We start from the raw sequence: 13,893 nt of genomic DNA, 5'->3' as shown, positions 1-13,893 counted from the left end.
AGAAAGGGCAGAAGGAGAAGAGGGAGAAAAGGGGGAGAGGGAGAGAAAGAGGAGAGAAGGGGGAGAGGGAGAGGAGAAACGAGAGAAGGGGCACATGGAGAGGGAGAGGAGGAGGAGGAGAGGAAGAGAAGGGGGAGAGGGAGAAAAGGGGGAGAGGGGCAGAAGTGGGGAGGGGGTGAAAGGGGCCGAGAAGCAGAAGGGGGAGAGGGGCAGAAGCGGTGAGAGGAAGGGGGGAGGGGGCAGAAGGGGGAGAGTCCAGCCCAGGTTCCCATCCTGCCCCCCCGGGCCGGCCCCGTCCCGCGGCGCGGCGCCCACCTCCTGCACGACCTGCCACACCAGGCAGGTGGTGTCCCGGGAGCCCGAGATCAGGTAGATGCCGCAGAGATCCAGCGCCAGGCAGGTCACCACGTCTGCGGCGGGACGGACGGACGGACGGGTGAGCGCGGGTCTCCTCGGCCGGCCGGCCGCCCCCGGCCCTCCCGCCCGCGCCCCGTCGCGGCGGGGCCCCTACCGATGTGGCGGATGAGCTGGCAGAGCAGCCTTCCGCGGGGCAGGGAGGTGACGCGCAGGCTGCAGTCCCAGTGGCCGCCGCTGAAGAGGAGCTTCCCGTCGGGGGCCACGGCCAGGGCCTTCCCGCTCACCCCGCCGTCCTCCGCCCACGGCCCGCTCAGCACGCGCCGCAGCCTGGCCGGGGGGGCGGAGGCAGGGCGCTGCCGGACGGCGGGCCTCCCCGCGCCGCCCCGCCGCCCTCCCTCCGACCCCCGCCCGCCGCCCGGCCCCCCGACGGGGACCCTCGCGGGCGGCCCCCGCCCGTACCTGGCGTTGCCCACGGTGGGGTCCTTGCAGAAGGTGAAGTAGTTGGAGATGGTGCGGTCGTACGGCAGCCAGCTGTGCGTGCCCAGCAGCCCGTTGGCGCTCACGGTCACCTGGGGAGGGGGCGGCAGGGGCGCCGACTCGCGGGCCGTCCCCGCGGCCCCCGGAGGCCGGGCCTCCCTCTCCGTCCGTCCGTCCCCCCACCGACCCCCCCCGGCCGGGGGTCCGCCTCAAACTCACCAGCAGGTCCGGGGAGCCCTGGGTGATGAAGGAGCGGGCCTGGCGGTGGGGCACCACGGCCTGGGCCAGGGGCACTCCGTCGCTGATGCCCTGCGTGGTGGGGGGGCGCGGGGGGCTTAGATTCGGGCTCCCCCTCCGGCCCCCCACATCCCGGGGCCCGGCAGCGGGGCGGCGAGGGACGGGGCGGAGGGAGGAGGAGACCCTCGGGGGGCCGCCGGGCCGACGGGACGGAGGCGGACCCGCGCCCGCGGAGGCCGGGGGACGGGGAGACGCGGGCTCTGCCCCCGGGGGGCCGCCGGTCCGACGGGGGGGCACGCAGACGCGCGCGTATGCGCAACCGAAACACGTACAGATGAAACAGGCACGGACACAGCCGAAACGCACACGTATACACAAGGCACACGACACAAACCTACACACGGGGACGAACCGGAGAGGCCCGTACAGGAGAGAGCACAGCGGGGGTGGAGGGGCCGGGCAGGCGGCTTCTCGCGGGATCGGGGAAGAGGGAGAGCGTGGCTCGGGGCCAAGCGGGGAGGACGCCCCGGGGGCGGGAGAGCCCGGGGTGAGGGCGGGGCGTCGGGGGTCCCTCACCTCCACAAAGAAGGCCTTGAGCTGGCCCAGGTCCTGGAAGACGTTGGGGGAGTAGGTGTCCAGTCGGGCCAGCCGCTGCGCGGCGTCCTCCGCCGAGAGCCGCGTGGGGTGGGGCTCCTGGGGGCAGAGGTCGGGAGTCGGCGCCCGGGCCGCGGGCCACCCCCGTCCCTCGGGCCGGAGCCGGAGGCCGGGCCGCGGCCGTCCCCCTCACCCTGAGCAGCTGGCAGGGCGTCTGCCCGAAATTGCTGATGATGCCCTCCAGCGCCTTGCGCTCCGTCTCGTCGGCCACCGCGTCCAGGTCCACGGCCCCTAGGGGAGGAGGGCACGGGGGGGGCGCGGCCGTGGGCCCGGGGCGGGAGCTCGGGGCGGGGTGGACGTCGAGGGGGAGGGGGCGGGGGAGGCCCCGGCCCCCGCGCGGCCCCGGCCCCTCACCCTCGTAGGTGCAGTAGTAGAAGACGTTGAGGGCGTCCACGGCGGCCGGCCCGCGCTGCTTGTAGCCGAAGATCAGGTCGATCCACTCGTGCAGGTGGGCGGACACGTGTTCCGACTCCTGGGCCGGGGCGGGGGGCCGGGGACGCGGGGGGAGGAGGTGGGGCCGTTATCATTTGGTAACGCAGTACTTGCTACGCGCCCGGCGGGGTCCTCAGCGCCGGGACGGATACCGGCCGATCGAGCCGGACACGGAGCCCCGTCCCGCGTGGGGCTCACGCTCTCATCCCCGTTCTACGGGCCCGGGGAAGCCGAGCGACTCGCCCCGGGTCACGCGGCAGACGAGGTGGCGGAGCCGGGATGAGAACCCGGGTCCCTCTGACGCCCCGGCCCCGGCTCTCCCCGCCGAGCCACGCGGCCTCTCCCGTTCCAAGGGTCCGCTCCCCTCCCCGTCCCGGACCGGGGCCCGTCCCCCCTCCCCTCCGCGCCGTCCGGCCCGGGCCCCCCGGCCCTCCCGGCTCGCTGACCAGGGCTTGCCGGTGTTTGTGGATGAAGTCCTCCCGGGAGCGGGCCCAGCGGGGCAGCACCACGTCCCCCACCTTCTCGTTGGTCAGCTGGAGGCTGCCCAGGTCAAAGCCTGCGGGGCGGGAGACGGGGGCTCACGGGCGGCCGGGCCCCACCCCCGCCCGCCCCTCAAACCCCCAGCGCGGCCCAGCGCGGCCCCGCTGACCGTTCTGATTCTCCAGGAAGTCGGGGAAGTAGAAGAACTCGGGGATCAGCTCCTTGACGTCGGCCGGGCTCTCCAGCCGGGCCTGCCAGGCGGCGGGCACCGAGTGGAACTGGCGGTCCGAGCAGTCGAAGCTGGCGAGGGGGCGGGTCGGGGGGGGCCCCGTCGGGCTCCGGACGTCTAGACCCGCCCCCCCCCCGCCGACCCACCCCCGTCGCCCCTCCTGCTCTCGTGCCATCCCCGCTCCCGGCGCCGGAGTCTCCTTCAACCGACCGGGCCCTGACACCCGGGCCCGCCGCCGCCTCCTCCCGGAAGCCTTCCCCGACCGATCCCAACAGCGCGTGTTCCCGGCCCCCGACCCCGAATTCGGTGTCGACGGGGACTGTGGTAATAACCGTGGTATTTGTTAAGCACGTAGTAGGTGCCCGGCCCTGTTCTAAGCGCTGGGGGGAGACACGAGCCGATCGGGTTGGACACGGTCCCCGCCCCACGTGGGGCTCTCGGTCTTCATCCCCATTTACCAGATGAGGGAACTGAGGGCCAGAGAAGGAGAGTGACCTGCCCGAGGTCACGCAGCAGGCAAGTAGCGGGGCTGGGATAAGAACCTACTACATCCTCCGACTCCCGAGCCGGTGCTCTTAATAATAATGATGATTATTGGCATCTGTTAAGCGCTCACTGTGTGCCAAGCACCGTTCTAAGGGCTGGAGTAGATACGAGATGGTCCCACGTGGGGCTCGCGGTCTCAACCCCCATTTTACAGACGGACGAGGGAACTGAGGCCTGGAGGAGTGAAGCGACCCGCCCCGGGTCACCCGGCCGCCAAGGGGCGGAGCCGGGATTAGAACCCCTGATCTTCCGCCCCCACAACGCCCCCTCTGCTCTACCCTGGGGCGGTTCTGCAGGTTTTGGGGGGCGGGCGGCGGTCAGCCGACTGAGCGCAGGGCCTCGAGGGAACGGAGGAAGGGGCCAGTGGCCTCCTCCGAAGGGTCCCGGGCGGGGGCTGGGTGGGGTCGGGGGTCGGAGGCGGGTACCGGCCGCTCTGCAGCTGGATGTGCAGGGAGGTGAAGGGCTCCGTGCGGATCAGGTAGTGCATCACCCCGGCGGCGTTGGAGTAGTGGGTGCCGTAGTGGAATTTGTCGATGGCGCCCGTAGGGTCCTCGAAGCTCTCGTACCTGCGGGGGCGGGCCGGGGGTCGGGCCGGGGGTCGGCGGGCGGGGGGACGGGGGCCCTCCCCCCGCCGCCCTCCCCGCCGCCCGGCTCACTTCTCGCGCACGAGCTGCCTGTGGCGGGCGTTGACCACCCCGATGGGCTTGGACAGGTCCCGGAAGACGGAGGGGTCGTCGAGGTCCAGGGTGTCCGACACGTAGTCCCGCAGGATCCAGGGAAACTGAGGGGACGACGGGGGCGGAGGGGCGAATGACGACGATGATACTGACGACGGTACCCGTTAAGCCCTTACTACGGGCTAAGCGCCGGAAGGACACGGCGGGGTGGGCCGCGGACGGGCCCGGGGAAGGGGAGGCGGTCCGGGGCCCGGGGGGGGGGGGGGGGGCGACGACGACGGCATCCGTCAGGCGCCTACTACGTGCCCGGCGCCGTTCTACGCGCCGGGGCACCGTTCTACGCGCCGGGACGGGGGGGGGGCGGGCCGGCTCACCACCGGGTACTGGGAGAGGTCGTTGTAGGTTCGGCCGGCGATGGTGTTGAGCTGCATGAGGTACTCGAAGTTGGAGATCTCCCGGTTCACCCATTTCTGGCGAGGGGGAGAGGGGGTCGGCTCGCGGCCGGGGACGCCCCCGACCCGCCCCCCGGCCCGTCTCCCGGCCGGGAATCCTCCCGCTCCTCCTTCCGTTGGGGGCCGGGAGGCCGGCCCGACTCACCTGGGTCAGCCCGGAGGCCTTGAGCATCTCCTGGGGAGAGTGGTTGCCGAAGTAGCCTTGGCTGGGCGGCCGCAGGCCCAAGATACAGGAATACACCTTGTTCCGGACCTGGGGGCCGAGGGCGCGGGAGGGTCGGGGGCCCGCGCGGACCCCCCCCGCCGGGGCCGGTCCCCCCCTGCCCCGGCCCGGAGCCCGCCGCCCGCCGCCGGGGCCGTCCCGACCTTGCGGGGGAAGTTGAGGAAGTAGTTGGCCTGGTCGATGAAGAAGAACTCGAGGGCCGAGCGGCGCAGGTTGTAGCGGCGAAGGTGCACCTCCCTCAGCTGCCCCAGGGGCCGGCGGAAGTCGTAGCCGATGCCTGCCGGGCGGGGAGAGGGGTCGGCGGGGGGGGCGTCCCGCCCTCCGGAGAGGGGTCGCGCCCCCCCCCCCCCCCGGGGTCTCCCCCCGGCCCCTCACCTTCCTCGGTCTCCTCCTTCTCGCTGCTGCCGTCGTAGAAGTAGAGGTTCTGCGTGGTGACCTCCAGGCGGCCCGGGACGGTGGCCACGATGGTGATGAGCTGGCACTCCTCCGACAGGACCAGCTTCTCCCCTTGCTCGCCCGGCTCCTTGGGCTCCGCGCTGCGGGCGGGGGGGGTGGGTCGGTGTCGGGGGCATCCCCCGGGGGCATCCCCCGCCGCCCCCCGCCCGGCCCGGCGTCCGGCCTCACGCGGTGTCCAGCATGGCCAGCTCCTCCTTGCCCAGGTGGTCCTCCTCCAGCGCGTTGACCCGGGCCTCCTTGGCCACGGCGAGGGGCAGCGAGTCCGTGGGGGCGGCCAGGTGGTCGGCACCTGCGGCGGGGACGGCGACGTCCGCTCGGTCCGGCCGGGGGCGGGCGGACGCGAGGCGCCGAGCGGAGAGCGCGCTCGGAGCCGGGCCCCGGGTCAGTCGGCGGGATTTACCGAGCGCCTACTGGGTGCGGAGCACCGTACTGAGCGCTTGGGAGGGGACGACGGAACCGTATTGCGTGGCGTGGGGACCCGGCGGTCTGCTGGGTGACCTGGGGCCGGTCACTCCACCTCTCTGGGCCTCAGTGACCGGGGGGTCGGGGCCGCGAGCCCCACGTGGGACGGGGACCGCGTCCAACCCCGTTTGCTTCTAAAATAACAACGATAATAATAACACTGGTATTTCGTTCATGAAGCCGTATCTGTCGAGCGCTGCGCGCAGAGCGCCGTACCGGTATTTGTTAAGCGCTTACTGCCCGTACCCAGCGCTGGGGCGGACCCAGGCAAATCGGTAGGTGCCTGACAGGTAGTTAGCGCTCAATGAATACCACGACGATTATTATAGCGAATCCCGGCTCTGCCGCTCGGCAGCTGTGTGACTGCGGGCAAGCCCCTTCGCTTCTCTGGGCCTCGGTTCCCTCATCTGGAAGACGGGGATGAAGACCGGGAGCCTCACGGGGGACGACCCGATGACCCTGGATCTCCCCCCGCGCTCAGTCAGCGCTTAACAAATACCGGCATTATCGTGATTATAACAGACGCGGTCCCCGCCCCCATCGAGCACTGGGTCTAGAGGGGGAGACCGACGCTAACGGCGATAAACCGATTCCGGATGCGGACGCGAGGGCGGTGGGGCCGGGAGGGTCCCCAGCCGCGGGCGTCCCCCCCCCCCCCGTCCTCCCCCGTCCTCCCCCACCCCACCTCCCCGCCCTCGAACTCACCCAGGTTGTCCCTCAGGGCGCTGGCCTCGCTGTGCTGGTCAAAATGGTGGCTGGGGACGAGCTTGAGCCGCATGCGAGAGTACGTCTCCGCGCTGGAGAGTTTCCAGCGGGTCGGGGGAGGGTCCCTGGGTGGGCGGGGAGGAGAGCGGAGGGTCGGGGAGGGTCTCTGGGTGGGGGAGAGGAGGAGGAGCCCCCCGGGCCCCGTCCCCGGCTGACCGGTGAGCCCCCCCCGGACCCCCCGGCTGACCTGTCGGCCCAGGCGGAGCAGGGGGCGGTGAGGAGGCGTCGCAGGGCGGCCCAGTGCAGCAGGACCGTGGCGTGCTGAGAGGCCAGCTGCTTCTGCACGGAGCCGTAGCGCAGGCCCTCCATCCGCACCCGCTGGCGCGCCGGCTCCAACACCTGCTCCTGTGGGGGCCGGGGCAGCGTCAGGGCCCGGGCGGAGGACCGTCCGAGCGCCGGGGAGGGCGCGGAGGAGGACGCTCGCCCGGCCCGCCGTGCCCGCTTCCCCCGCCCACCTGGAAAATGGCACGGCTCTCGGCCCGCTCCTTCTCCCGGCGCTGAGCGCTGCTGAGCAGGGCGTCGTAGCAGGAGTTCCAGAAGTTGGACATGAGGTCGTGACTCTTGGCGTAGGTGTCCATCTCAAACTGAGACATGGTCGGCTGCACCTGGGAGGGAGGAGGCGGGCGTCGGGCCCGGGGCGCCGGGCCCCTCCCGAGCGCTCAGGACGGCGCCCCGTCCGCCGGAGGCGCTTAACGGATACCGCCGAGTGGTCGGCTGGCGGGGAGGGGGCGGGGGCGACCCCGCCGTCGGGCGATCCGGACTCCGGCCCCTCCCGCTCGGGGCCGGCGGGGAGGGGTGGGGGGCCCCCGCGGGAACCGGGGCGGGGGGGGACGGGGAAGGCCGGGGGACCCTCTGACCCCGGCCCCGCGCCACTCTCCACCGGTCTCCACAACCCCCTCATCCCCGCCGGGGCATTTACCGAGCGCTTCCCGGGTGCAGAGCACGGGGGACGGCACCGGACCAGAGCGGACAGATACGTTCCCTGCCCAGGGCGAGCTCTCGGTCTCGTCCCTCGACCGCACTCCTCGTATTCATCGAGCGCTTCCCGGGTGCAGAGCCCTGTACTGAGCGCTCGGAGAGTACCCCTGGCCAACAGAGGGCCCGTCCCTGGGCGGGGATTGTCTCCCTCTGTTGCCAGACTGTCCGTTCCAAGCGCTTAGTGCAGTGCCCCGCACACGGTAAGCGCTCAAGGAATGCGACTGAACGAAGAGAAGCCGGGGAGACGGATGAGACGAGTAGACGGGCATCGGTTTCTCGTGGGCCGAGCGCTCGGGCGAGCTTCCGGTCGGGGCCCCGGTCGTCCCCCCTCCCCCGGCCCCGGCCGAGCCCCCCGGGCCCACCTGCTTGTCGATGAAGGCGCGCCACTCCGGGGAGGCGCAGAAGGCCTGGAAGTCCTCGTAGAAGGTGGGACTGCCGTTGGTGGGGGGCAGGGAGGGCAGCCCCCACTGCAGCCCCAGGGCGGCGTAGGCGCGGTCCAGCAGCGCCCGCACCAGGGGCACCAGCCACGAGCAGCGCTCCGACTTGGCCTCCAGCGCCCGGGCCAGCGGGGCCTCCAGCTTGGCCAGCAGGTAGCAGGCCTCCTGCCGGCGCGGCGGCGTCGCCGTCTGCAGCAGCCCGTGCAGCTTCACGTGGGCCAGGGCGTGCAGCTGGAGGGAGGAGGCGGGCGTGAGCGGGGGAGAGGCGGGCGTGAGCGGGGCCCTCGCGCCACCCCCCCAGGCGCCCCCGTGCCCGGGAGGGCGGCCGGGGACGGGTTTCCTTCACCCGTTGGTTCAGTTCGTCGGCCTCGTGCCCGGGCGTCGGAAGGCGGCGGGTTCCGATCGCGGCTCCGCCCCGGGCCTGCCTGGGCAAGGCGCCTCCCTTCTCCGGGACTCGGTTCCCTCATCCGGAAAACGGGGGGCGAGGCCGCGAGCCCCAGGTGGGACGGGGGCTGGGTCCGACCCTACTGCGTTGCGCTTGGCACGGGGTGGGCGCTTAAGGAGTAGCCTTACTATCACCGTATATCACAATTCTCCTTATCGTCGATCATTCCAGCGTATTTACTGAGCGCTCAGTGTGGGCCCGAGCGACCCCGGTGCTTAGAACAGGGCTCGGCCCATAGCATTTAACGGGTACCCTTATCATCATTACATATCATTATTATCATTCATTCAAGCTTAAATAGTAAGCGTTTAAAATTATTATTATTATATGTCATTATTACCATGCATCCAAGCCTATTTATTGAGTCCTTGGTGTGGACGGAGCTAACCCCGGTGCTTAGAACGGTGCTTGGCACACAGTAAGCATTTAAAAAGTACCATTGTTATTATTATATGTCATTATTATCATGCATTCAAGCAAATTTATTGAGTCTTTGGTGTGGACGGAGCTAACCCCGGTGCTTAGAACGGTGCTTGGCACACAGTAAGCATTTAAAAAGTACCATTGTTATTATTATATATCAGCATTCATTCAAGCCTATTTATTGAGTCCTGGATGTGGGCGGAGCTAACCCAGTGCTTAGAACGGTGCTTGGCACACAGTAAGCATTTAAAAAGTACCATTATTATCATTATTATGTCATTATTATTCATTCAAGCCTATTTATTGAGTCCTTGGAGTGGACGGGAGCTAACCCCGGTGCTTAGAACGGTGCTTGGCACACAGTAAGCATTTAAAAAGTACCATTGTTATCATTATTATGTCATTATTATTCATTCAAGCCTATTTATTGAGTCCTTGGAGTGGACGGGAGCTAACTCCGGTGCTTAGAACGGTGCTTGGCACATAGTAAGCATTTAAAAAGTACCTTTATTATTATATGTCATTATTATCATTCATTCAAGCCTATTTATTGAGTCCTTGGAGTGGACGGAGCTAACCCCGGTGCCTAGAACGGTGCTTGGCACACAGTAAGCATTTAAAAAGTACCATTGTTATTATTATATATCAGCATTCATTCAAGCCTATTTATTGAGTCCTTGGAGTGGACGGAGCTAACCCCGGTGCCTAGAACGGTGCTTGGCACATGGTAACATCGAAAAAGTACCATTATTATTATTATATACCATTATTATCATTCATCCGAGCATATTTTTTGAGCGCTTAGAGTGAGCAGAGCTAACCCCAGTGCTTAGAACAGTGCTGGGCCCAGAGTAAGCACTTAACGAGTACCGATATCATTATTACATCGTAATTATCATTACTGTCGCTCATTCAAGCCTATCTGTTGAGCGCTCGGCGTGGGCAGAGCTACCCCAATGCTTACAACAGTGCTCGGCACCTAGTAAGCGCTCGGCAATCCCGCTCCGCCACCTGTCAGCTGTGTGACCTGGGGCGAGTCGCTTCACTTCTCGGCGCCTCCGTTCCCTCATCCGTCAAATGGGGACTGAGACCGTCAGCCCCACGTGGGACAACCCGATGACCCCCGTATCCGCCCCCAGCGCTTAGAACAGTGCTCGGCCCATAGTAAGCGCTCCACGATCCCGGCTCCGCCACCCGTCAGCTGGGCCTCAGTACCCTCATCTGTCGAATGGGGATCGAGACCCACGTGGGACGACCCGATGACCCCGTATGCCCACGCCCGGCGCTCAGAACGGCGCTCGGCGCGTAGTAAGCGCTTAACAGATACCAACGTCATTCTTAACGAGCACCAGTGTTATTATTACGACAGACCGTGGTCCTTATCGCGACCGGCGTTCGTTGGAGCGTACCTACTGAGCGCTCGGCACGTACCGACGTCGCTCTTAACGAGCGCCATTACCATTACTACGACAGACCGTCGTCATTATCGCGACCGGCGTTCGTTGGAGCGTACTGATTGAGCGCTCCGTGTGGGGAGGGCACTGTCCTAAGCGCTGGGGAGAGGCGGCCACGGCGACAGAGGGCCACGCTGGCCGCCCGGGGTGGCCCACCTGGGTGCTGTCCAGCAGCATGTAGCCGACGACCAGGCGCAGTCCAATCTGCGCCATCTCCTTGAGGTCGGCGCTGCCGTCGGCCAGGTGCTGCCACACGCCCAGCCGGTCCAGCAGGCCGGTCGCCCCCTCGAAGAGCTGCGGAAAGAGCCGCGGAGGAGCGGCCCGGCTCGATCGCGAGTCCCCGGGCTCTGGGAGTCGGAGGACGCGGGTTCGGATCCCGGCTCGGCCCCCGCCCCGTCTCCCGTGGGACCCCGGGCGAGCCGCTTCGCTTCTCCGGGCCCCGGCGGTCCCATCGTGGAAAACGGACGTTAAGACGCGGAGCCCCACGCGGGACGAGCTGAGGACCCGGGATGCGCCCCCGCGCTTCGAAGGGCGCCTGGCACGCAGTCGGCGCTTAATGAGTTCCGTCGTTATTATTAATGAGGGGGGGAGCGGAGAGTAGGGAGTCGGGGCCGGATGAGGGTCCGGGGTGAAGTCGAGGCCCGGGGTGGGCGTTGGGGCAGTTCCTTCGATTCCATCGGATTTATCGGGCGCTCGCTGCGTGCGGAGCGCCGTTCTAAGCGTCCGATCGGGGCCGGGGGGGCGGGGGGAGGGGGGCGGTCCCACCTTCTCGCTCCACAGTCCCTGGTTGGCGTGACCCTCGGAGGACAGGAAGTCCTGCAGCAGGCGCAGTAACTTGAGCACGTGTTGGGTGAGGGCGGGCAGGGTGGCGGGCACCGCCTCGTGGAGGTCCGACAGGGCCGACTCCACCATCATCTCCAGGAGGCTGGACGGGGGACGGCGGGGAGGGGGAGGTCAGCGGGTCGAGGGTCACCCCCACGCTCCCCAGCCGCCCCCCGTTACTCCCCGCCGCCCCTCTCAGGGTGGACGACGATGGCGATGGGGTCTGCTAAGCGCTCGCTACGTGCCGGGCCCCGTTCCGAGCGCCGGGGGAGATACGAGCGAAGCCCACCGAGGGCTCGCGGTCTCAATCCCTTATTTAATGATGACGACCGTGGTATTGGTTAAGCGCTCGCTACGTGCCGGCCCCAGTCCTGAGCCCCGGGGGAGATACGAGCGAAGCCGCTGGAGGGCTCGCGGTCTTAAATCCCCGATTTAATAATAAAAAATAAAAATAATAAAATAAGGACGGTATTTGTTAAGCGCCTCCTATGTGCCAAGCACCGTTCTAAGCGCGGAGGGGAGATACGGGTAATCGCGTCGTCCCCCGTGGGGCTCACAGTCCCCATCCCCATTTTCCAGACGAGGGAACTGAGGCACAGGGAAGTGAAGCGGCTTGCAGACGAGGGGCGGAGGCGGGATTAGAACCCACGGCCCCTGACTCCCGAGCCCGGGCTCTTTCCACCGAGCCGCGCCGCTTCTCTAGTAATGATAACTGCGGTAGTTAAGCGCTCACTATGGGCCGGGCGCTGTTCTAAGCGCTGGGGGAGATACGAGCTAAATCCTCGTCCCACGTGGGGCTCCCAGTCTTCATCCCCAATTTAATAATAATAATAACTGTAGTTGAGCCTAGCACCGTTCTAAACGCCGGGGTGGATGCAAGCTCGTCGGGTCGGACACGGTCCCCGTCCCCCGTGGGGCTCGCGGTCTTCGCCCCCATTTTCCAGAGGAGGTCACCGAGGCCCAGAGAAGCGAAGCTGGGGAGGTCACCCAGCTGACGAGGCGGCGGAGCCGGGATTAGAACCCACGACCTCCGCCTCCCCAGCCCGGGCCCTTTGCCACCGAGTTGACTGCGGATAACCCCCGGCCTCGCCCACCCGTGAACAGAGGGAACGGACGCAGCGCCCGGCGTATAGTAAGCGCTTAACAGATAGCGTTATCATCGCTGTCGTCGTCATCATCGGTAGAACCCGGGTCCCGCGATAGCGTGGATAACTCCCGCCTCTGCCCACCGTCGAAGACAGCGGACCAACAGAGTGCCTGGCGTAGAGCGAGCGCTCAACGAGTTCCCTTTTCCATTGCTATCGTGTGGGCGGGGAACGTGACCATCGCTGTACCGTCCTCTCCCGGGCGTTCAGTACGGCGTCCCGCACGGAGCGAGCGCTCGGCGGAGACCGTCGAAGGGACGACTGTCACGGGGAGCGGGGCGGGGACCCACCCCCGGCCCACCTGCGCTTGATCTCGTCGGGCGGGCGGACCAGCTCGCCCGCGGCCCCCAGCTTGGTGAGGACGGAGAAGACCTGGCCCCGCTCCCGCCAGGCGGCCTCGTCGCCGCCCTCCACGCCGCGCCAGGTCAGCGAGAACAGGATGTTGGTCAGGAGGTTGCTCAGCTCCTCCTCGGGGGCTTGCTGCCGGCCGGCGGGGGGCACGAGACGGAGAGGGCGTGGGCACCCGGGGCGGGGCTCTCCCGTCCCGTCCCGGCTCGGGGGGCGAGGGGGAGCGCCGGGGTCCGACGGGAGGGGAGCGGACGGAGGTGAGGGCCGTCGGTTTCGGGGACCCCCCCCCCCCGCCCGGGGCTGACCGGGGGGCTGCTGGTGGAGGGGTCGTCGCCTGACCCCCGACCCTCAGGCCGAGACCCCTGCCGGGTGGCGTCCCCGGGTCCGCTGACCCCCGACCCTCAGGTTGCTGGGGCCGGAGGGGTCGTCCCCGGGTCCGCCAACCCCGACCGGGGGGTCGCTGGAGGCGTCGCCTCCCCTGACCCTCCGATCCCCGCCCGGGGCCGACCGGGGGGGCCGCCGGAGCCGGAGGGGTCCATCCCCGGCCCCCCGCGCCCGGAGACCGACCTGGGGGTTGCTGGTGTTGGAGGCGTCGTCCTCGGGCCCCCCGGCCCCGACGGACTCCTGGAAGCTGCCGTCGTCCAGCACGTTGGAGAGGCTGGAGCTGTGCCGGCCCCGCGGCGGGGGGAAGGGGCGGCCCCCGTCCAGCGGCGAGGGGGTGCCCGGCAGGCTGACGGGCGTCAGGTTGCCGCTGCTGCCGGCCGTGGCGTCCGAGCCCACGCTGGCCAGCTCGGGCCCCAGGTCGAAGGGCGAGCCGAAGGGCGACAGCGGCTGGTAGAGGGCGTCGCCGGCCGGGGGCGCCGGGGCGGAGGACGACGACGACGAAGACCGGCTGCCGCCCTCCGAGGGGTCGCGGCCCGGCCCGGGGCCCGGGGGCGAGGCCGGCGGCAGGAACACGTCGGCGGGCTCGGCCGGGGGGTCCGGGGGGGCTTCGCGCACGTACAGGCGGGTCAGCGTGTCCTGCCAGCCCACCTGCCGGGCCAGCTGGCGCACCACGTCCGGCTGCCCGTAGATCAGGTGGAACAGCTGGGGGGACCGGAAGTGGGGGGACGACACGCGGGTGAGCGGGGCGAGAAACCCCCCCGCCGCGTGCCGAGCGCCGGGGCCGATCCGAGCAGACGGGGTCGGACCCGGTCCCCGTCCGGCTCGCGGTCTCCATCCCCGTTTCCCAGGTGAGGGGACCGAGGCCCGGAGAAGGGAGGCGACTCCCCCGAGGCCACCCGGCAGCCGGGGGGCGGAGCGGGGATCGGAACCCGGGACCTCCTGACTCCCGGCCCCGGCCACCGCGCCGGGGACTCGGAGGGGCCGGCCGCCGTCTGTCGCGGGCGGGGACC

General features: G+C 68.7%; 1 protein-coding gene across 1 annotated transcript in view; it reads right to left on the bottom strand.

Moving 5' to 3' along the window:
• Window positions 1–13,893, bottom strand: part of NBEAL2 (neurobeachin like 2) — a 53,719-nt gene that overhangs the window by 2,468 nt on the left and 37,358 nt on the right. Inside the window, exons 27-50 of the mRNA XM_029077846.2 lie at window positions 13,067–13,585; window positions 12,453–12,631; window positions 10,950–11,109; window positions 10,341–10,478; window positions 7,788–8,093; window positions 6,903–7,052; window positions 6,635–6,792; window positions 6,388–6,512; window positions 5,389–5,509; window positions 5,140–5,300; window positions 4,908–5,041; window positions 4,687–4,794; window positions 4,464–4,559; window positions 4,069–4,193; window positions 3,838–3,978; window positions 2,807–2,937; window positions 2,604–2,713; window positions 2,080–2,197; window positions 1,859–1,956; window positions 1,648–1,764; window positions 1,054–1,143; window positions 817–926; window positions 512–684; window positions 316–410 (exon numbers count right to left, since the gene is read on the bottom strand). Of these exons, the coding sequence (XP_028933679.1) occupies window positions 316–410; window positions 512–684; window positions 817–926; window positions 1,054–1,143; window positions 1,648–1,764; window positions 1,859–1,956; window positions 2,080–2,197; window positions 2,604–2,713; window positions 2,807–2,937; window positions 3,838–3,978; window positions 4,069–4,193; window positions 4,464–4,559; window positions 4,687–4,794; window positions 4,908–5,041; window positions 5,140–5,300; window positions 5,389–5,509; window positions 6,388–6,512; window positions 6,635–6,792; window positions 6,903–7,052; window positions 7,788–8,093; window positions 10,341–10,478; window positions 10,950–11,109; window positions 12,453–12,631; window positions 13,067–13,585 (3,663 nt within the window). The remainder of the gene's footprint in view (window positions 1–315; window positions 411–511; window positions 685–816; window positions 927–1,053; window positions 1,144–1,647; window positions 1,765–1,858; window positions 1,957–2,079; window positions 2,198–2,603; window positions 2,714–2,806; window positions 2,938–3,837; window positions 3,979–4,068; window positions 4,194–4,463; window positions 4,560–4,686; window positions 4,795–4,907; window positions 5,042–5,139; window positions 5,301–5,388; window positions 5,510–6,387; window positions 6,513–6,634; window positions 6,793–6,902; window positions 7,053–7,787; window positions 8,094–10,340; window positions 10,479–10,949; window positions 11,110–12,452; window positions 12,632–13,066; window positions 13,586–13,893) is intronic.

Source organism: Ornithorhynchus anatinus, chromosome 13, assembly GCF_004115215.2.
Source record: "Ornithorhynchus anatinus isolate Pmale09 chromosome 13, mOrnAna1.pri.v4, whole genome shotgun sequence".
In the NCBI taxonomy this organism is placed as follows: domain Eukaryota; kingdom Metazoa; phylum Chordata; class Mammalia; order Monotremata; family Ornithorhynchidae; genus Ornithorhynchus; species Ornithorhynchus anatinus.
Note: the sequence above shows the minus strand (reverse complement) of the source record. Positions and strands in the feature narration are given on the sequence as shown.